We start from the raw sequence: 23137 nt of genomic DNA, 5'->3' as shown, positions 1-23137 counted from the left end.
AATCCGTCTCCGGGTGGGAGGAGCAGCAGCAAGTACGCTGATAGGCTAAAATGGGTGTCTGTCAGGCAAAGGCGGGGCCTGTTAACAAATACTTGTGCTTCTATTGGTTGCTTTATGTGTTTCTCTTCCCGGATGGGGCGGGTGACTGTTGAAATCTGTCAAAACTGCAGAATATCAGGAAGTTACATAGAACAGCGTGACCTGCAGGTGACAGTTAAACCGTAAAATGGTTTTAGTAGGTTCTTCAATTTTTAATTGTATTAACACGAATACAAATCTCGTTTTGCACATGAGTCCCTACTTGTATCGATACAAGACATTTTTCCTCCGTTTCCATAATTTTCAGCCGAAACATTTGTTTATATGCATGCATATAGTTTGTACAAGACTAGTGCGGGATGAAAATGTTTGAGGATTTGGGCTTTTATTTTAAATAGTTTATACCGGAAGTTGCAATGAAACTTCCGTTCGAAAAATTAGGGTTATTTGTGCACTAATTTAGGACTCTTTTTTTTTCTCTCATGTAATTACCTTAAGTGACAATCTGTTTATAGCCAGCAAACATTTCCACATGTAACCAATTAATCAAAAATTTTAAGTTCAAAGTAAGAGAAAACAAAAACTCATGCCTGGAGTCATACAGAATTCATATGTGTTAACTACAACTAAAAAGAAAAAAAATGTATTATTACTTTAAAGAACTGTTTATATCTGATGTTTCAATAACTTTTAATGAGATGCAGGGGAATTTGATTTCCTGTTTGATATTAAATGGGCATGTTGGAGCCCACAAAGTAATAAAAATAAGATATTTGTGTTAGTATTTAAACTCAAAAAGTTCAAATTTCCCTCCCCAACTGTCAAATTAAAACACTCTTAGTGAACATAATTTCAAGCACCTGTGTCAAATATATAACACATCCAAACATATATGCGGTGTGTTTAGTGGTCTAGACTGCGTATTGGCATAAATCTGTGGGTTTATTTATTTAATCTATAGATAAATAAGTATACTTATTTATTTTAGATAAGTTCACAAAAAGGATGCTGCTTTTAAATGTAAATATTACTCAAAGCTCAGAGGCACACCTGTGAGTTGGTCATAAGGGAGGAGGGAAAGATGCATCTTACCCACTTTACAGATAATTCCTATCTGAGATACTCAACTTTTTTGACTGTATCACCCAAAGCAGAGACGTATAAAAGCACAGAAGCTTTGTGCTTTTCTGAAATCACAATATAAAACAGGGATGTTTCTCAGCAACTGATTTCTTTTTTTTTTTTCAATGGATAATCAGACTGTAAAAAATGGTCAACAGGTAAGAAAACATTGAGCACACAGTGAGAATAAAACATGATTTGTTAAACCGATATAACAGGATCACAGTCAGTAACTATAAACAGGGCCATGATGGTTGGTCCTGTGTGACAAACATTATCAGTGCTGGTAGCCCACAATCACTCTTACGTCTGTATGGGTTAATGTTTACATACCTGTGCTGGTTACTACCCCGGTTGAGTTGGTCCATGCCAGTTTAAGCTGGCACAGCAGACAGAAAGCTTTTTATCACCAATTTCTGGATCAAAGTACTGCCACTAATGGAGATATGGATTTAGACAGGAGAAGGGGGGTTGCCAGACTGCTGCGCAGCAAAAAGGTCAAGTCACCACCAGTAAACAAAGTCCATTATTAATACCATCACTGAAGTCCAGATATAACCTCACAGAGGCTTCATACAAGGCAATGATACACCCTTAAGTTGAATTTTGCATCAATGCTTGATAAATTATTTGCATCACACGTGCACTGACGTACATTTTGATCCTAATATTTCCACCTGATCAGCAAATGAATCATTTATCCATCATTTATGTTGTTACTTTGACTTCATGAATTTTCCACTTTCTCTGACTGCAGAACAAGAAACCACCACCAGGGAGCAGCATCACCCACATTAGACAGCTCTTTCTCTGCATGGTCCTTGGACTTTGCCTGGCCTATATGCACCTGAGAGAATAGTCTGTCTTCTGTATACCTAACTGGACAAAAATTCTGGGCATATTTTCTCATAACTGATCCATTTTTAGCTTTTTCCACAGTTTTAATTTTTGATTTTTTTTCTTTTTACATGATCTATCATATTACAGACAAAGCATGCACCTTTTCACAAAACTACATTTGATTTGTTAATTATTTCTCTTTGTATCAAAATTCAAACTGGCTGGCTCTGACTTAAGCTACAACAGAATTCTTCCTGTGTATGGGCTGAACAAAAAAATGAAAGGAGAGTAAATTGTGTCACCAGTAGGGACACTTTTTACACAGATGCTTTAGGGACATTTAATCACAACAACTGAATTCATTTAAGTTTGATAAACGTTTACTTTTATGGAATTTCTATTGATTGTGTGAAGCTCTTTTTTTAATTATAATTGTTACTATTATTATTATTATTATTATTATTATTATTATTATTATTATTATTATTATTATTGTTATTATTATTATTATTATTATTACAATAAAGAAAAAAATTCAAGCCTTAAAAGGTCTTTAATTGAAATTCTAAAGTTTTTTTATGTATAAAATCTGCCTTGCCATTTCGTTTGAAAAATTTTAAGAATTAACCCCCCCAAAAAATTAAATTTAACAGCTTAATGAACTTATGCAGCCATAAAACTCCTGTTTTTAGATTGTGTATAGACCAGCTTAAACCTCATAGACATATCTTAAGATATTGTGTGTATGAAACTGTCACAGTGTGGTAATTTATATGATTATAAGACAATGTGAATGTGGTTTGTGAGCTTGAACTTGAAAATGAAGCATATACTGTTACAAAACCTTGATTATGCTGCTTCCACAGAGGCCTCATGGAAGTCAAAACAAAGTTCTGGATGTTGCGGAGAAAATTTGTGAAAAGCATCCAGCACGGTACAAAGTGAGATTAAAATGTCATAAATACACACAGATCTCCTTCTGAAAAATACAAAAGTTTAATTTAAATATTGGCAGACAGATGATGCAACTCATCACATAGACAGATCTTGCCGTTTATTCCTTGCAAATTTATTATTGCACATGGATTACACTGCTCTTTACAAGAAGTCACATTGGTGAAATCAGAGGAAATCTCTCTTCAGATCTTATCGTTTACCACCCACCCACATGACTCAAGCCTGCTCACTTTGATGATTCCTAGACATATTCTGCACTCACATACTCTTATTTTACAAAAAGTACACGCCACACCCTCAGACATATCATAATAGCAGTATTAAGGCCAGTTTAACCCCCTCCTTTTCATTTCCCAAAAGGAACCCTCTGGAATCATCAAACTTTAGGATTTTAACCCACAAATCTTTATCTTTAACCGCAGCTCAAAACTTTACAAAATGCTTGGAAATTTGAAGCATTACTGTCGTTTTCTAGCAAAGACAAAAGACACCCATCCAGACCTGGATACCTGTAGGACACAGAGAGGGAAATCAAACCAAGCAGCACTACAGCTGTTTGGGAAAATTCTTATATCAAAGGCATCATTGTTCTGGAGACACACCTTCAGAAGGTAAATCAGAAATACAAAAAGTGCATTAGAAATATTCATTAGAGGGACAAGCTCTAAAACTGTCATTTCCCCCTCTACAGAATACAGTTAATACTTTATGGCATTATACAATCACAGGCACACATGTATTGTGCTTTCACAATATAAATCCACCCTGTAAATTCCTCCACCTTTGGCTTTCATACTGCAGAAATACATGCTTCCTGTGGGAATACTAACACTCTTTGGCTCAATTAATCTTTGGGCTTTTGATCCCAGCACTGAAGTGGTGGCTTCAGCTTGCATTGCTTGTGCATTCAGCTTACAATGGGGATCTTAAAGGGGACATTGGCACGTCTTCATAGTCCTGTATGTTGCCCTACAGCTCCCTCCAGTGGACTTTTCCCTCTGCTGCACTGATAACGCAGTTCAAACCTCATGGTCGGAGAAACTAGAAGGCACTTTTTGACTGGGATTTTTGTGAAACTCAGACAGTTAGACCCAGTGACTGCAGCAGGGGGAGAGGTGACTACAGTTCAAACCTGCTGCTTCCCGAGGAGGAGCCATGACTACATGTGTGTGATATGATGAAGAGAGCAAAGGTTTCTGCAGCTCATGTGTGAAGTTTGCAGTCCAGAGATAATCCAAACCGGGCACCAAGATTGGACGGGGATGGGGTGTGACAGGAGGGGGCGGAGGGGTCCGTAGATGCTGATACAGTTCAGAGCTTCGACAGGAACCCCTTTATCCTTTCACTGGATGCACAGCACGTCGCTCTCTTTCAGGCCGAACCTGGTCTTGTACTTGTCAAAAAGGCACTGCAGGGACTTGATGTACATTGAGTGGTACAAATCCACCATCTCATCTGAGGGATCCTCAATTTTGGGCACTGTGATTGGCTCCCCGACTGTAAAAAAACAACAACAGAGGATTGAGCTCAAGCAAAGACATGCACTAGTGCTCATGAGTATCACTAATTAGATATTAAAACAGAGGGACGTGGCGTGCAGAGGCTGATAGTTAAGAGGCTACACCCTCATCACAGTGGCCGCTGGCCTCCTGTGCAGCACGTCTGCCCCACGCTCTACTTTTAGTTGTTTGCTGTCTTTTAAAAAAGTATTGACTGAACTGGCTTCACTAACAACTTCAGGAGGTTTGTCAAAGCTTTTTGTTGTAACTGGCACAAACTCAATCCTCATGTTCTCTCAGCTGTTGCTGGAAACCTCCAACGAATCCCCAGCCAATAATCACAGCGTGCTCAAGGGCAAATGATTTACAGACATTACAAACAAGTCCCTTAAGAGATTTTTATAAAAGGAGAAACAGCTTTGAATACATTTACAATGTTGCAACAATGGGATTTTCCTCATGATTCAGGTCAGAGATGGTAAATATGATGGACGACATGACAGCTCACTGAAAGTAAGGCCAAAAAATTTAGCACTCCCCCTACTGATCCAATGTGGTATAGGTCCACACTTTATAAATCAAACTAAGTCATGAAAATGGTTTCTGCCATTGAAGTTTTTTCTTTTCATTCTTATTTATGTCAAATAGCAGTTTTCTCAGAAGTTTATGTTAATTTTTTTAATGCAAAAAATAGTGTTTAACACCATGACTGACAGCTCTCTTAACAAATGACACCCCTGTGCTGCTGTGTGCTCCAGTTGAGCAAAGTAGAAGACAATCAAGTAGATAAATTACAAAACTAACCAAAATAAAAGTCACTGAACTTACATACAGCAAGTGAATTCTTCAAAGCTAAAGAAGAATCTGATTGGCTGTGGACCAGGACTTTTGGGATGTTTCGTCTGTCAATGTGCTTTTACACCTTAACACAGAGACCCTGTCTCCACAATGACCAGCCCCAGTTATCAGTGCCAGTTTTGAGTGAGCTCAAAAGAGCTACAAAAGTCAATGTTGGCAAGTTTCCGCTCTCTTAGGACCAGCCAAATCCTGACATTGCCGGTGATGTATTAGCAAATTGTCGGTCAGTGTCCTCTAATAAACTATAGTAAAGCAGCAGAGAACAGGGATTGTTGACGTGTTCAGAGATAACCTCACACTAACCAAACATCAGCAGACAAACCTACCTATGGTGGTGATGGGCTTGCCGTAAGGCACGATGCCCCAGGAGTTACCGAAGAAGAGACCACATCCATGGAAGAGGCACGGGGCAAAACCCAGCAGCTTCTGTAATCTCTTCTGGAGATATCTCCAGTACGTCCCCTCCTCGAAGATGACCTGTTTGTAGGCGTCGTTTTCTCCAAAGGAATACACTGGAACCAGGTCAGACCTGAGGAGACCAAAAATAATCAACAAACAAACTTTTTTAGTAGAAAGAAACACAATGAATAATTAAGACATACAAGTTTAGCAGTTAGGACCTAATAAATTCAGAGAGAGAAAAACAGCCCCTCCCCTCACTGAAACATAAGCTTTGCCCTCTTATGTCATTATTTATATAACCTGAATTAAAGGCCTGAATATTTTTACTGTTTTATTGTGGTCATAAGTTTAATCTATAGCACATGTCTGATAAACACCTCGCATGGATAAGTGATACATCTCCACAAGAAAACAAGATAAGCAGAAAACAGGAAACACTGCTGATGTATGTTGTTGTTGTGGTATGTACGTTATATGTTATTCCTCTGTTATTCCTTGAACAGGAACATTTTTCCATATTAAAAACCAGAGCTGCTTCTCTTTTTGTGGACAACAGCATCTCTGTTTATGAAATCCAGAAACCCCTTTGGACTCATATGTGTTAGCTCATCCCATTTGTTTAAAAACATTAATATCTTATTCAACTAAAAAAAAAAAGACTCATTCTGGATGGTTTCGAGTTTCTTTCTCTCCCTACCATATAGCAAGAAGCAGACCTTTCATTATTTATTTACTCCATCTAACTCCTTTTCTTCCCTGCTTGCCGTTGTAAGTCATTGTTTTTAAGATATTTTTTAATTTTTTTTTTTACCCATTTTAACTTTTGTACTTTTTCTATATTGTAAGGTGTCCTTGAGTGTCTTAAAAGTCACTATTCAAATAAAATGTACCATTATTATTATTATTTTCTTTTTTATTATATTTTTTTAATTTCATCATTATTATATTTCTTATTTTTATTTTTTTAAGTTTATCTTTTTCTAATGCATTATTTTTTAGGCAGACTTGCTGATATATTATGTCCTTATATAAATTACTTTGAAGGACTGTGTTCTGTATAATTATGATGTATATAAAGTTGTTGTTATTCCATTTTCAAGCTTTAAAATAAGGACTTTACTTATGTTAGGGAATATATCTGCACAACATTGTCTTGAATACCTATACACACTCACGACTATGAAAGAGTACGGTATTTTGGCATGATATTAAAGAAAAAATAAATCAAAAGTCAAAGAATGAAGTTGTATTTATGAGAACAGCATCTTGCTTTAATGTGTAGTTAGTCTGTGTGCTAGTTTAAAGAGGAGGATAAGAAGAGCAACTAGCCACATGCATTAAAATGCAGGGTTGAATTTAAAGTTTTACAAAACAAATTAATTAAACTGAAAGCTGAAACTGGGTCTCTTAAAAAGACGAGCATGCTGATAAAATCCAGCGGAGGCTTTTGTAGCCGCAGCAAGAAAATGGAAATAAGTACAGCACTTATTTCACTCAAGTTAATTGTTATCTTCTAACTAGAACAAAATCTAAGATGTAAAAGCTCCTGAAAGTGTGAAACGAGTGACCTCAATTCACAGCCAAAGCTGGAATGCTAACCTTGTTGTTCTGAATGTTCTCTGCATAACTGGGCCCAGTTTTCTGAGCTCTAATCCTCTTTAGTCGAAGTGAACACTGATCCAACACTGAACACTGATCCAAAACAATATCTTGGGTCAGCAAAGACACTTCAGGTCTGCTTTCCTTTAGAGTTCATTCAGAAGTGTGAGTGTAACCCAAGGTCAGCTCAGACAGTCTGACCCTGCTCCTGCTCCAAACTACAACACCACACGTTTATTTGTTTCTGTGCCCTGTGAGCACATTTGAACCTTTTCTCTGCGTTATAATCAGAGGTTGAATGTATTCCATGACTCAGCAGCCCTGAGAAAGACATTTGTATGTCAGAAGAGATATCCGTCAAGGTTGTGTTTAGTCGCATGTGTCCTTGTTGTGTCTGAGAGTGCTGCAAGCAGCTCACCCTTTCTGCAGAGCCAGCCTCACAAAGCCTTTACGGTTCTTCAGGGTGACCGAATTCATCCCGGGAGCGCACTGCAGAGACTCTGCTGCCCCTCCCACCACGATGACGACAGCATTTCCAGTCCCGTTACATGTCAGTAGGTAGTCGATGGAGTTCCTGTTCACAGGACAGATACCTGATGGGAATGAAAGGGGGGGAAATGACTGAGAATGCTGCAAAAAATACTGCAAGAGAGGCAAATGCATAAACTCAGCAAAGGAAATGTCCTATTTTTATTTATAGAGAGTATTCTGACGTTTTCCTTTAAGACCTGCTCTGATTGCATGTACCACAGCACTCATTCATACTCCACTTTGAGGCTGCACTCTACAAGGAAAGACTCACAACTCCAGAGCCTCAGTAGGGTTTACTAAACTGTGTTAATCATGTGCAAGACCTGATCCACCAAATCCAGACAAGGGAAGCACTTTGGCTATTGAGGTATCTGTACTAGAGGATGTTTTTTCCTTACAACTATAACCCCCTTCAACTGTACACAAACACATGTATTTAACACTTCTTATGTTTTCAAACTGGGTGTTAATGGTTTATAATGATGTTTTAGATAATCCTACAGCAGGAATGGGAGGGACACTATCTGGCAACACAACAGAGAAAACTTGGAGTAGATCAACCAATATGGCCGACTACATTACAACAGAGCTTAAAAGCAGCAAAATAAAAAAGAGGGTTTTTTTTTAATTCATCCATTTTTTTGATTATTGGCCACAGAACATTTTTATGGCCAGTGAAACCATAACCTACATGTCTAAGAAGTGGAACGAAGAGGTCTCATTATTGTGTCGGCATTAAAAGGTAGAAACAGAGGTATTGTTGCAGGTAAGTGTGTGCGTGCATGTTGGCTTTTAATGTGGAGCTTCCACTGTGTGTTGATCACTCATGTTTCCATGCAGCCATGCACTCAGGCCAAGTAAGGGATATTTTTGGCTGCACACAATTAGTTATAACATAAATAAGACCAGTTGTGTCCACACCAAACATGAGTGAGTTACATTCAAAGTCAATGTACAGATGCAGGCAAAGTGTATGAAAGGCATTGTCGGCTAGCATCCATGATGACTTCAGCAGCGTGAATAACATGAGTCTGCATATCAGCAAAGAGATAGCTTGTTTGACCACAGGGGGCGCCAAAAGTTTAAAAAATTAAAGGTAACCGCATCAGCTTCAACGTTTATATTTTTGTCCTTATTTGCACCGACCACAATTTTATGGCTGATCACTGATCTTTAAAAAGTCTGACCTGCCAATACCGATTTGGGCCGATACTGATTTTCATTTTTATTTTTTTTATAACCGACAGCATTTACTTTCAATGTTCCAATCTTATTTTATTGAAAATCATTGAAAAATACCTGTGAAACAATAAAACCTTTTTGTTTTAACTCAAACAACCAATAAAGTGTCCTCAGTTTTAGGCCTTAGCGCAAAAAGCAACAATGACTGGCTGTCAGACCTTCCCAGAGGTATATAAGATCAGTTACATATGGGTATGGATGGGCTGTTCACTGATCATCCAAAATTAAGGAAATCAGCACTGACTGATCAGCAGACCAATCAATCGGTGCATGTCTATTGCACACGATGGAAAGTAGATTTTTTTTTTCAATAGCTACGTTTTACTTGTTTGTTATGAGACTTTTTTTTACTTCTTTAAAGAAAACATCACTAATACTCCACATGAGAGATTTTTGAATCAAGAACCAGTCCCTGAAGAACTTATATTTGTGTCAGTTTTGGCGCCCCCTGTGGAGAAAGTCTAACCTTTCATCTCTGCTTTTAAGGTCAAACAATAAATAAAGTTTAGGTCTGATGTTGTATGCAGGTTAAAAGCATCAAAAATAGTTGGAGGGAGAAAATCAATCTTTTCAATGGTGGTCTTGTTTGCGTTTGTGGGTCATACAGAGGATTAATTTCAGCTCATTTCATAACCGGTAAAAATTCCTTATGGTATGTTTGAGTCCCCCTGACACAGCTTCAATAAAAACTCTGTGTTAAAGAAACAGAAATTTTGCAGATTGATTTTCTGTCACACTCTAAAACCAAAGGAGACCCAGAGAGTCCAGTGAGGGATTTCTTCATCAATGAAACCTTTTTAAACAACATGTACATTAACCTATGGTAACCTCAGAGAGTAAGTACAGTATCTATGGGCAAAGATGAAGCCCGAACAACAAACAGGCGTTCAGTACAGAACAGTTAGAGTGCTATCAGTCCGTCAAATCAGCAGATCCAAGTAAACAGAAGCTTTTTTTTTCAGTGGTGGCGTCTGTCCAAAGGTCCTCCCTCCTACAGATACAGTCATCAGCGCTATCAGACATTGTAAGAGCTCAAACAAGACTAAAATCCTCTCACCTCCAGACATCAGGTAGTCTCTCAGGACCGGCATGCGGAAGTTTCCGGCCAGGGTTGCCAGGGAGGGTTTGATGCCGGGGAATTTCTTGGAGAAGCCCGTGGCCTCGGTCCCAAAGTTGCAGAAAGCACCGAAGCAGAAGATGCCGTGCGGGTGGTAGCCGAATATGTAGTTCCGGCTGGGCAGCAGGTTGTGGGTTTTAATTAGCTGGAGGACAAGAGGCACAAAGAGGAGCAGTGTGAGGCTGATTTACATACGAGGGGCACAGTTTCAGACCTTCAAGAAGAAGGCTGGAGAGGAGCAATCAGGCTAAAAGCTTTACGACACAAGCTGTGAGACAAACACTCATCCTATTCATCCTATAATCCATACAAAAACTAAAGCTCATCCTTATCTAACATTTGGAGTTTCACCTGCTCCTGCAAGACTTATTTAAGTTATGAACCTCTTTTTAATTTAATTTAATTTTTCAACAGATAGTCCAACACTGGTTTTAGGTGTGCTGTACAATAAACTTGAGCATTATCAACATCATTAGTGCATGCTCAGTGAAACAGCTTTGTATACAATAGATTCAAAAAAATCACTTCGGATTATAACACAGTAAAAACAGCTGAAGGTGGTCGCCTGAAACTTTTAAAATTTGGTGCATAAGACGTACTTTTCAGATCCTTCTTGTTATCTTAAAAGTGAGCTGCTATCAGAGAAACCAACATATGTGTTGAAGAGTATGATATTGAGTTACAGTATTTTAGGCTACCCAGAAAATGGTGAGTTTTACTCCGTTATTAAGTCAGAATAATGCATCGTAAGGAAATTGAGGGGTAGAATTTAGTGAATAAGGTTCTCCAAGCTCATTTGATGGGAAAGACTCTTATTTTTAACGAAGGTGTCCAGAGGAGAGATGCGGCAAAAGTTTTGGCAAACTGGTTGGGGGCAGTGGATCTGTCTTCCCTGGTGGGCTGAGTCCATCTACCATACTGTTTTCAAGAAGGATGGCAAAAAACAAAATGTACACCATGGCACATAATGGACATAACCAGAAAGACAGTGCAAACTTGTACCATCTGGAGTGACCCCCAGAGTAAACTAAGGCCACGTTTACACGGAGGCTCTCGCAAAGATTCTTCCTGTGAGTTTTCAAAAGCGACCTGCTCTAACATGAGGATGGCGTGAAAACGATCCGCGTTCATACGACTCCAAGAGGACAAGTCACAATGGTGTAGTGGCCATGCCAGGCCAGTAGTTGGCCATGTGGATATTTGTGTGTATACATGCTACTTGGAAATCAGCCATCATTGTTGTGGTTGTTCTGTCTTTTTCTGCCGTTTTATTGTGCGAGACAGTTGGCAATCCAACCTTGAGGAGCATTACCACCAACAACTGGACCGGAATGGCTTAGCTGGAAGTTGTGGCTGCGCGTGCAAACTTCACTTGAAACTGTGAGTGTGCATGCGGTGACGTCAGCGTTTCACCCTGAAACACTCTGCGCTGTGTGTATACCAGGCTGGATGGAGGAGTGTTTTGAAAACTCTCCACTATGGAGAGCGTTTTTAAAAGTTTCCATTTTTGGACAAAACGCAATGCGGTCTCATCTAAAAGCAAGGCCAAAACGCAACAAAATGTTATCGGATTTGACCATTTTTTGCAACGTGTAAACATGGCCTAAGTGTTATATAATGCTATGAATTGACTTATCTCATTCTGTACATGTTTAAGCAATGTTAATGTCAAAAAAAAAAATCTTCCACACAAACTGCAATTAATCTTTGGGATCTATTACATCTAAAATTTAGCACAGTCTCCATATTCAGATACAGATGATATCATCATGTTCTCTTTATCTGACAACCCAAGAGTGCAAAATGCAGCTTTCTCATAACTCTGTACTCTGAGTCACTGTGTAGATATGACGGTGTTAGCAGGTCAGGTATCATCACTTTCTGACTGACTTTTCTTTGTTCAGTCGTGCTGTGTTGAATAAATTCAGGGCACAGCTGATGTTTCAGTCGTCTCAGCACCTTCTTATCAGTTTAAACTCTCTGAGACTCTCTCTCTGTTTAAGCACAGTCATAAAACACTGACCTAATAAAAATATTCTTCACCTGCTTAGGCTAGCAATAATATATCACATAAACCTTTCCTCATCATGTTGATGTTGCAGTTTAGTTCAGCGGCTTTATGCTTGCAGATTCATGTAGAGACTGTCCCAGTCCTCTGATCTGCACGGTAGACTAAGATCCACCACAGTGTGTACACAGAGTTACCTTCATAGTTTGTCAAACAACAGTTGCGTAACGGCATTAGCCAAAGAGATCATACTCAAGATCCTCACAGCACCACAGGAGTCCACCTGGCCTGCCTGGCAGCTGTGACGAGGTTATGACAGGAGGGAGGAGGATGTGCGCAGAAGCTGACGACTTTTCATATTTATACTGACCACTGACCAAACTGCTTCATAAAACATGAGCACTAATACGACAGAAGAGTCTTTGCTTCTGGTGTTGACGCAGACATTCATATAACAGTCACCCTTCTTAGAGTTCACGCTTTGATTTAAAGGAGAGTTAGACTTTGACTGCTTTCCTTCCAACTCATGAATAATAATCCAGTGTTCATGACAGATAAAGAACGCTCGCCCTATATTCACTTCATGGCTCTCAGGTTAGGCAGTAACCAATAATCAACATGAATTGATAGATTATCATGAATTGATAGATTATCAGCACTTCAGTATCATAGTATATAGTATAGTATATAGTAGTCTTCATGGAGTCCATTAGTTTGTGAACCCTTCTATTCAAAGAAGTGAGTCTTGGCATCATGGCTATCACTATTCCGTTTTCTCTAAGGACAGAGGAGACCTTTTATTGATTTCATGCTGGATATCAAGCTGCAGTTTCCAAAGTCACAAAATGAAAACAGTGATGAAAAACAGAAAAGTGCTGTTCCTTGGGGGTTCACTTGAGACTGGGACTCTGAAAGCCTAGAGGACTCCATCAACACTCATGTTAAAAAGCTCATCTTTAAAGTCTGGTGCTAAAATGACTTTTAACTGACTTTCTGTTTTTAAAAGTAATTCTTCTTGAAGAAATTAGTTTTTTTAGTTTTTCACTTAACAGGACTAACAGGTAGCTGTTAGCCATGAGGCAGCCTCTTTACCTTTACCTACCTAGCTTGGTTGACAGACAGTATGGTTAACTTAGTATTGTCAATAAAATGACCACCATTGTTGACCTAAAAAAAAACGCTTCAGAAACCAAACAGTGGCATCATTGAGGGCACACGTTTCAGACGGACTCTGATGGATACACAGTTATATTATCTTGACAGGAGCTGAAACTTAACCCAGCTTTGCTTTGTAAGATCTTTCACTGTGAATGAAACCATAATTTAGACATTAATCACTACACAGTAATGAACAGGACTTAAAACCAAGCAGCAACCCTAGGTCGGAAATTTATGGGGCCTATCCAGAAGTCTTAAAATATAATTTAGAAGTTATTAAACTTGTGAGTTTTCTTTTCTGAACTCAAACCAAGTTGGGTTGAGTTCAGCATTTCTATTATGACCCTCGTCCCGGTAGGTTTACAAACTCTGTGTTGTAATTAAATGGGTGACATCATGTAGACCATGTTTGTGACCACTGATCGAGGGTAAAAACTTTTTTTGAGAAAAAAAAATTACTGAAGTTTTGAATATAGCAGGTTGAAATAATCAAGCACCCAATAACATATTTTAGAACTAGTTTTGAAACCAGAAAAGTTGCCTCCTGCTGACCAATGAAAGGAACTTAGGTTAACAGCCTTTCTGTCCTGCCTTTACAGTTGAAAAAAAAAAACAAAAGACATCTATATCAAAACATAGCCCCACATTTCAGGCCTAAGATATGCTAATTGATATTACGGCAGGGATTTTTTTTCCTTTCAGTTTTCTTATGAAAAGAATTCCATTGAAATACTGTAAATTTTCTGAAAAAAAATCAGTTACTCAACTTTCTGCGCAATACATAAATTAAAAGATGTTCAAAAACAGCAGCTGCCACTGTCATGAGGTCATAACATAAAAGTTTAAATCTTACAGAGTGTTGCGACTTTACATAACAGTGAAATCTGTGAAATTGATGAAATCGGTGAAATGTTTCCCTGCTGATGTAAGTCTTGCAGCAATACTTTCTCAGAATGAGAGCTGGCATCAAGTGTCTGTTTAATGACCTCTGAGACAAACGGCTTCATAGTACACTCAGTACGGATCAATGTGACGTACAAAGTTCAGCCGCAGAGAGCACCAGTTTTTTTTTTTTTTTTTTTTTTTACAGTAGATAACCTCATCACCACATGGGCAGAGCCTTTCTGCCCACACTGAGGGGGTTTCACACTCTGTGAAACACTTTTTAGTAGATAATGTCTCCTTTGATGTGACAATAATGATGAAGACACTCTAAAAAGAGAAATGATCCAATCAGAAAGAACCATGTGAGCTGTTTCATCATCATGATGAAGGTAGAGTTAAATCCAGTAGACTCAGAAACACATGACCTGTGTATTACCCTGATAGCAGTGTTACCATTGACCGTGGATCCACTTTATTTTTCAAATAGTTCCTCAAAATAAATGTGAGACAAAGAAAACATTTTGTCTGGACAACTGTTTCAATAAATAATGTTTTAATCCAGAGAAGTTTAAGCCAACTTATTTAACAGAGTATGCCTCCAAAGCTAGCTCTAGAGATTGTTTATATGAGGTTTTTGTTTGTTTGTTTGTTTCATTTGATAAAAAAAAGCAGGACATTAAACTGAATACAGACCAGGTAACAACCTAAAATCATCAACTTCTCTGTCTTCTCTGAACATGGAACACCAACCAACTCAAACCAGCGTCCAAACCATGACTTCCTCCAACTCACTCCAAATAGAAATTAGCTCAAAAACAAGTCTGTAGCTGGGGGTCAAATTAATGACCTTGCATGGAAAGTTAGCACCTTGATCCAAGAAAAGCTAAAGTTAACAGAGCTCAGCTAACAGCCTCTCGTGACACCCTGTCTCCAAAAACTGTCAAGTGGAAAAACTTAAATTTAGCATGAAACCAATTATATCGTGCTTCTTGTTGCAATTTTGCAAAAAGCCCATTCTGCCAACTCAACGTTCCTTGTCACATGTTTATATATTCATATGATTTTTTTTGACACAAGAAGTTGATTTTCAATTTTGATGTTTTAGTTAATCTATTTTGAATCTTAAGTCAGTGCAGCCTTATAACTTGTGATTATAAGTATACCTCCCTTGCACAGATAAGCGTCTCACTTTTTGCAGCTGGTTACTGTCACATTATTAACCAGGTGTGTTAAATACTTGATCCTGATTGGTCAAAACCCCTGAACACTGGCAATCTATAATCCTCAACCCACAAATATTTCAAAATCAATCCGCAGAAAGGACTCCATTCACTTTCCACATCCATTTTGCTAGCTTGGCAGTTTGGCATTAAGAATGAGTCATAGATGGGTATGACAGAGAGGATCTGGTCATTTTTCAAATGGTTTAGAATCAGATAATAAATCAAACTGAAATAATGTCACTTGAATATTTTTTTTTTCTGTAGCCTGGTACCAGTTGACCCATAGACTGGTACCAGGCCGTGGCCCGGGGCTTGGGGACCACTGCTATAAATGACTGAATAAAAGTTTCGAAAAGTAAGTTGCTGCTAAATTTGTCAGATCATGAGTGATTGATTTGCTAAATCAGGGTTGCATTTTCAGTTTGTAAAAAGTGGTTACTCAGTAAAATCTTCTGACAGCTGAATGACTCACTCACATGAGGACACCTGCCTTCTCTTTAAACACTCTGACCTTGACCCTTAGCTTCCTCACTGACTGTTCAAACATGCACGGCAACTGTGCTGTACAAAGCCTCCTGCCTGCATGGTGAGCGTGCATGTGTGCCAGATCCTGACAGCTCTCTCCTCTCCTCTGTCTCCACCCGTCTTCTCCTCTGAAGGAGCACTGATCAAAACAGGCTCCTGAGCCTATCAGACAGGACAAAGTCTGAAACTCTCCACAGACGTCAGGACCTCATCTTAATCAACACGGGACAAGGAACAGCCTGGAGCTGACAGCTGATACTCCAAACCGCCCTGATAAGACTATCTATAAACCTGTGCAGGCATGGAAATCAATCAACAAGCTAGTTCAGACTAGTTAAAATACAAGTTAGGCAGTGAGACATAAATGTTCTGATTGTGAGAAAGTAGGTCATAACACGCATCGGTTTCATGGTGTGTTTTCATACACCTTTCAATGCCATCACCTTCTTCCAGACCCTGATCTCTAAAGGTTTATGAGCTTGTGATGGATTGATGATAGCACTCAGGGTGATGGACTCATTACTCACCCTAATGGGGAAGTAGTCTCTGAAATATGTCCACACTGTCCAGTTTCTCACCCAAGAGGACCTTCTGCCACCTGAGGAAAACATCACAGGTTAGACTACTGATTGTTTTCAAAACAAAATATATAAATGTATGTATGCTTTAGCCCCAAAGGTTGTCAGAAACATAAAGTAAAATAGTCACTCAGAGCTCTGAAAGAGAGCTTCAATATGTATCTTCATCAGGAAACACAATAAAATAAACACTGACCCTAATCTTCGAGAAGTTGAGTGATGAAAAACTTCATTTTTGTTTGATGAAATATCTAAAAAGACACACTAGAATTTTCCTCTAATTCACCAAACTGCTACACCTACACTTTTTAAAGAGGAATAAAACATCCTTCAGAGGATACAGACTTTTAAAAACACATTGTCAGACAAGTGAAACGTTTAGCAGTTTCTAAAAAACAAGAAGATTTTACTTCTTTTTCCACCTTATGAACCAGATCCTGATCCAGAACAGACCCATTTTGCATTTCCACCAACAAAAAAAGGTTTAACAAATCAAAAACTGTGTCATGGAAAAATTTTTGCCTCTAAGGAGCTATCTGATTAAAATCTGATTTGACTTAGTGTTGTGGTTGTGTTCCATGATTTGGCGTCCAGTAGGTTTAAAAAAAAGTCCTGATGTTTCCTTTTGGGTTTTTTGCATGTTAACCAAATAAAGTAAAGGTTTCACAAAGTTGAAAAGTGATTTTGGAATGGAAACTGTCAAGGCTTTATCTGAAATGATGAACGCAATGACTGATGAAAAAGATGGAGGGTCAGACGCTCTGACGTGGAAAGATTTCCTACCCCCCTCACAACCAAGTCAGAAGCTGCAAATCAGAAGCTAACTTTAGCATTATCTCACAAACGGCTTCGTTTTTAGTTCGTTGGATTGAAGAAGTACCAGAACACAATTTAAAATCTACCTTTAACTCTTTAACTACATGTAAATACAACACACTGCACCAGCCCCAGTTTTGAAGTGTTAGAAAGCTCGGCTCTGCGCACAGAGGTTTTATCCAGCTAGCATGCTAACATGCTAATGTTTAGAGGGAGGCTGCTGTGAGGAGCAATAACGGGGAATTCATCTTATACAGAAGTAGAGTTCCCTTCCTATCCTCAGTTGCTGTTATTCGTTTTTATCACTTTTTTTAATCTTTATTTTACCTGCTAGTTTTACATTTTCACAGTCACCTCAAACCTGCCTGTGAATTTCCAGGGGTCTTTAAACTGATTTAAATTGATTGATGGAATTACAGGACGGGACGGGATGGGGGGGGGCTAGTCTCTCGCTACCATACAGTCTATGCTTGCTACACAGTACAGCGCGCACGCACTGGGTCTGGGTCACACGACCATTTGCACGGCCATGACAGGCAACCAGACACATAATGCATGGTGCACAGACAGTAAAAATATATGGATCTTGCCTTTACCTATGCGGCCAGGACAAACAACGTCCCGTACGGGACGCGCCTCTTTTGGCTCGAATACGGGACGTCCCGGCTAATTTGGGACAGTTGGCAACCCTACTTCTGGCCCAGAGTCTCCGCACACTGTCGTAAATTACTTTTAGTGAGGTGTGTGTTTGTTTTGGAATTAAATGTAGAATGGATGATAACAAATTTTCTTTGTTCAAGACAACTTTTTACGAGCTACAATGCGCCAAGGTAAGGTATTTATCAGTACAGTTACGTAGCTCTACAGTTTGAAACGTGGCATCAAGCAAATGTTATAGCAGTCGGCTATATGTTAGCCTGGTGCTCCGACGTATCTGTTGGCTAACATGACAACAAGTGAACACTGTCAGTTTGTGAGTAGTTTAGTAGCGGTTTATATTTAACGCAGCTGACAGCCTGGTGCTCTAAGACATGTCTATAATGTGTAACGTTAATAAATCCTGGTTAGCTATGTCCTGCCAGTAATCTACCAATCAGAGCTAACATAACCTCACTCTTCATTTTATTGATAGACTCAAGTTTGAACAGACCACTGCAGAATAACTGCTGACTGTGGGTTGGAATGAACATTATCACAAACAGTTTAGCCCCTGTATTATAGATTGACACAGCCGAAGCTAAAGGCTAATTAGCCTAATTAGCCTTTAGCTTGGGCTGTATCACTCTCCTATTCAGCTTTCTTCTGCTCTTCTGTCCTTTTTCTGTCAGACAGTTAGGCTCCTGTGTCCATCATCACTACAAAAATTAATCATAGAAATCGTTTTTAGCAGAGAAAAATACAGATCTCTGTGTTTTATCTCTTCTCACTAATCTTGTCAGCTGGCGTGGTGTTGTCAGACCGAAACCAAGAACAACATCCCTTTCTTTTTTTACCCAAAGAATCAGAAAAAATATCCTTGTTCCATGTGGACACAGATATTTTCTTTGAAAACAGTTTTACCTCTGTTTTTTGTGTAACCTGGGGTCCTTTTCAGTAGAGTTTTTTTGTGCAACTCAAAGTAAGAGTGAGTAATGAGATCTTCAGAGACAGAGGAAGTTTCCATCTTGTCTCCTTAAAGCTGCGGTTTGAATCAAAGTGATTAACCGTAAGATTTATGTAATGATCAACTTCTCCATCTGTGTGACCACACCTTTAAAAAACAGCCTTGATTTTCAAGTTTGAGTTTAGAATAAAGATGTAATCCCTACGATGACCTTACTTTATTCCACACCCTGTGAAGTAAATGCAGTCATTGTTGGTTCCTCATAATTTAAAACTAATAAACCAATGTTTAGGCAACACAGAGGCCTCAGAGCATCCATTCATGTGCCTTCACACTCCTTTAAACCGTTCATTTTCAATTACTGCTACATTTTTATCCTCCTAAAGATGCATCACCTCAACAGAAACAGTGTCAGTGTTCATGTGATGTTTGATCGACACATGCTGCACCGTCTTGCCTTGTTTGGGGGTGTTCCAGTCAACGATGAGCCAAGCGGTATACATGGCAGCGATGATCCAGCAGTCGGTGCAGAACATGTAGATGAGCAGCACGGTGCAGGCAGCGCCTGGAGGCAGAGAGCAGGAACAGAACAATCAAGTGTTTGAAGAGAGATGACTGTTACTTAAAGACAGGAAAATCAATTACTGTAGGTTACAGAGGGGCAAAAGTATTCTGCTGAAGGCTCGGAGAGAAATCAGGAGGCAGACACAAGTATGAGTGTGGCTCAGAGGTCTGACCTCCTTATGAAACCATAATGAGACTACAGGTTTGCTCTCTTCTGCTCTCCGCTTTCTCACGGATTAAGTGACACAAACACTCGTACCCATGGCCAGGAAGCTGACGACCCACTGCAGCACGGAGATCACCTGCAGATGTTTCTCCATCTTGGACGTGCAGAATGCTAATGGCAGGTTCTGCAGGGCGGAGAGGATGCTGGAGCCGGTGCCTGAGAAGACAGGAGAAAACAGAGCAGGATGGAAAAGTTTAGAAAAATGCCAAAAAAAAAACCACAGGTGTGAATGCCTTAAGGTAAAGGAGACACATTTCACATGCAGTTAATGCAACACTTGTCTTTAAGTCAAATAAACTGAAGAAAAGATTAAAGATCTCCCACAATGTGATGTTAAAACAGGTCAATCACATCACTTTCCATTTCAGCCAAGCCTCAGTCACCTTGTTTTGGCTACTCACCAGCTCTCCTTTAGTCACCAGCCCATACAGAGAGTGAAGCAAAGCAGCGACATGTGAGAGGACCGTGTGCGAACAGGGAGCAGAAAGTAACAGACACTCTAAGAGCCACTAAAGCTAGTCAAGCTCCTACCGCTGAGAACCAATAAGAGAGAAGATCCCCCCCTCCCCTGTCCTCTAATCCCATCGCTTCACACTGAAAATAACCCAGCACTCTGCTGCTCCTTCCACTGCTGCTTTTACCTATAAACCATGATGCCATGACTCCCAGGACGCTGTCACCGCTTGACTCAGTGCCATATAGTGATGCACAGAGACGGAGTTGGCGAGGATACAATGAAGTCTTAATCTGTCTGCTTAAGTGTCCGACTGAGCCAGAGCAAAGCACTTCAGACAGACACACACACACACACACACACACACTATCACCCTGCACATGAAGCAACCAGGTGATCTGACTCCCTGCTGTTTCTGGGAGACATTTCTGCAAAAATGCATGGTTCTAATTTTTGCTTAAAGCTCCTGTTGGAAATTTGGGGGTTGTTTTAAATTTGGCGCCCCCTGCAGACAGAGTGGTACATCTTCATTGAGCTTGCCCTGTGCATGCACAAGGAAGACACTTTAAAAATCTCATTCTTCTTTATCCTGAATCACCAAAGATGCAGCTCACAATGCAACTTTGGTGCAAGAAAATAGCTTCAATTTTGCAGCATGCACGTCTGCAGCAATGCTCACAAGTGATAAAAACGTCTTCAACAATTCAGATCAGGGGATTCAGTTTAAGAAGTACGCTTATTTATCTTTCTTTCTTTAAAATCCTTAAAGCCCAAACCAGCAGCAGCACTCTCATTCATTCATTCATACAGAGATCACAGTGGATGAGGTGTGGACAGATCCACACTCTTGTTTAGGGTAAAAGTGTCTTTCAAAGTTCAGCTGAAGTTAATAAGGATTAGACTGTCCGGATGATCCCGGACTACTCCAACATTATCTAAGTGAAAAACAGAACAGCTTCCAAGAAAACTCTGAACTTTTTTAAATGTAAGTATTAAAGTTGAAAGTCCTGAGCTGATGCTGCGACAGAGTGAGAGCAAAGAAATGAAGGAATTTGTCAATGAAGCAGTTCAACAATATCTTTATCAGAAAAGCTTTTCCAGAGAAAGTCGAGTATTTCGTTGTAACCAAAGCAGAGCACAAAGAGCCACAGATTCACAAATCAAACGCTGTAAAGAGGAAATGTATGCTCCAATCACTTGATTTTACAGCATGCTACTGTTAAATGTTCAGCATCAGATAAAACTTTAATATGATTTTACCAAGAAGGAGAATCAGAAGCTTTTTTCATTCTTATGTGTGCATATAGAATCTCTAGATATGATATTTTATTTGTGAAAAACAAAGCAGAAAGTTGTCTTTGGCGACATTCACTTCTGCCAATTCATGCTTCAAAAATAATAAAACTTCTCGGAATCCAGTTTTATGAGCTTCAAGGTGAAACATGCAGATTTTAGTCCCATCTTACTATGGTATTAGACATTTTCTCATCTTTTTAGCACCCACAGTTCTAGGAAATGAAACGATATCTATGAGGTTTGAAATTGCAGCAATTCCAGCAAAGATCTCATTACAATCTGAATAATGGTGGTCTATGAACATGTTTGCAGACTCAATTAGCAGAAGTGTCTCACGATGAGTAAATGAGATCGTGACGGGTCACATTTGACGTGGATTGTCCCTCTGACCTATTGAACCGTCTGCAGAGATTTGTTTGACCACCTCTTGTTTGTTTGCCTGCTGCAGCTCTCGCTACACTTTTGGACTCCACAAACAGCGAGCGACTCACCTTTGAGGACACCGGAGTAGGCAGCAAGGATGGTCTTCATAGCTGATTCTTCGTGGATGGTGACAGGTGAAGAAACTCTGCTGTCCGCTTGCTGTCAGGACGACAAATGTCCAGCTCCACAGCTCCCCTCACACGACTGCGCTCGACTGCGACTGAGCGCGGCGCGCAGCGGGCATTTAATCAGCGCGGGAGGAGGAGCCACACACACACACACTGTCACACACACACATACACGGGGAGCAGAGTGTTAGTGCAGAGGAGTTTGGATGTGCAGGTGGAGGAGGCAGGAGATGACAGTGTCACTGCAGAGCCTCTCTCTGTGTATTTATGGTCGGAGTCACGTGGTCTCAGTGAGAAAAACATCAACTTGTTTTGACCACTAACCCTGCCCTCACCTCTCCACCAGATGAGCGTGAAATCTGCAGATCAGTTTATCGATCAACTGTCTTTTGGAATAAATGTAGTTTTGTACTCATGCTCTGATTGGAGGAAGGTTGTGATATAAATAGACATTTCTATGATTTCTTATTGAAATAAGTTGATTATTTGACCATATGATAGTCTGCTTCATCAGCTTTAACACCCCAAAATAATGTCCTGAGAAATGAAAAATACCAGGCTCTTTAAATGTTTTCTGCACATTTTATGGATGCAATATCTTTTCTGCATTTTACTTTTTATTTGTTTTATAAGTTGTAAAATTCCCTTTTTCCTAGTTTAGTACAGATTTTCATTTACATTTCAGAACCAGTGACCTTGCATGGGATAACATTGTGTGATTATATAAGTCATAAGATCTCATTAATTCACACTCTGACATATGGAGACATGGTGAACTTGAGGTTTGTATCGCTGCATACTGTCTTTGTTTTCAATCCTGTGAACATAGTTTCTTAGAAACATACATTTGTGAACAAACTGTGCAGCACTGTGGATCATTTGACTGTCTTTTCTGGTCTCCTTAAAATAAATTTATGTTTTATTTAATATTATTCTCCAGTTTAATAGTTCATTTTATTAAACTGGAGTTTATGAGTCTGTGGTAAAAGTGAGTTTATTTAATTTTAATTTGATTTTGATACACATTTGAGATAATCTTTTTTT

The 23137-nt window shown here is 39.3% G+C and overlaps 1 protein-coding gene across 1 annotated transcript; it reads right to left on the bottom strand.

Annotated features, from left to right (window-relative positions):
* Window positions 1–3016: 3016 nt before the first annotated feature.
* Window positions 3017–22253, bottom strand: dgat2 (diacylglycerol O-acyltransferase 2). The gene is made up of 8 exons (XM_074673173.1): window positions 22034–22253; window positions 19826–19948; window positions 19460–19567; window positions 16533–16603; window positions 10147–10351; window positions 7735–7909; window positions 5642–5844; window positions 3017–4455 (listed from the first exon to the last, which is right to left on the bottom strand). Exons 1-8 carry the CDS (start codon window positions 22071–22073, stop codon window positions 4301–4303), a joined length of 1080 nt encoding a protein of 359 aa, XP_074529274.1. The 5' UTR covers window positions 22074–22253; the 3' UTR covers window positions 3017–4300.
* Window positions 22254–23137: the final 884 nt, after the last annotated feature.

Source organism: Halichoeres trimaculatus, unplaced genomic scaffold (assembly GCF_033239565.1).
Source record: "Halichoeres trimaculatus isolate MK-OKI-2021-1 unplaced genomic scaffold, fHalTri1.1 fHalTri1_scaffold_6, whole genome shotgun sequence".
NCBI classification, from domain to species: Eukaryota; Metazoa; Chordata; class Actinopteri; order Labriformes; family Labridae; genus Halichoeres; species Halichoeres trimaculatus.
Note: the sequence above shows the minus strand (reverse complement) of the source record. Positions and strands in the feature narration are given on the sequence as shown.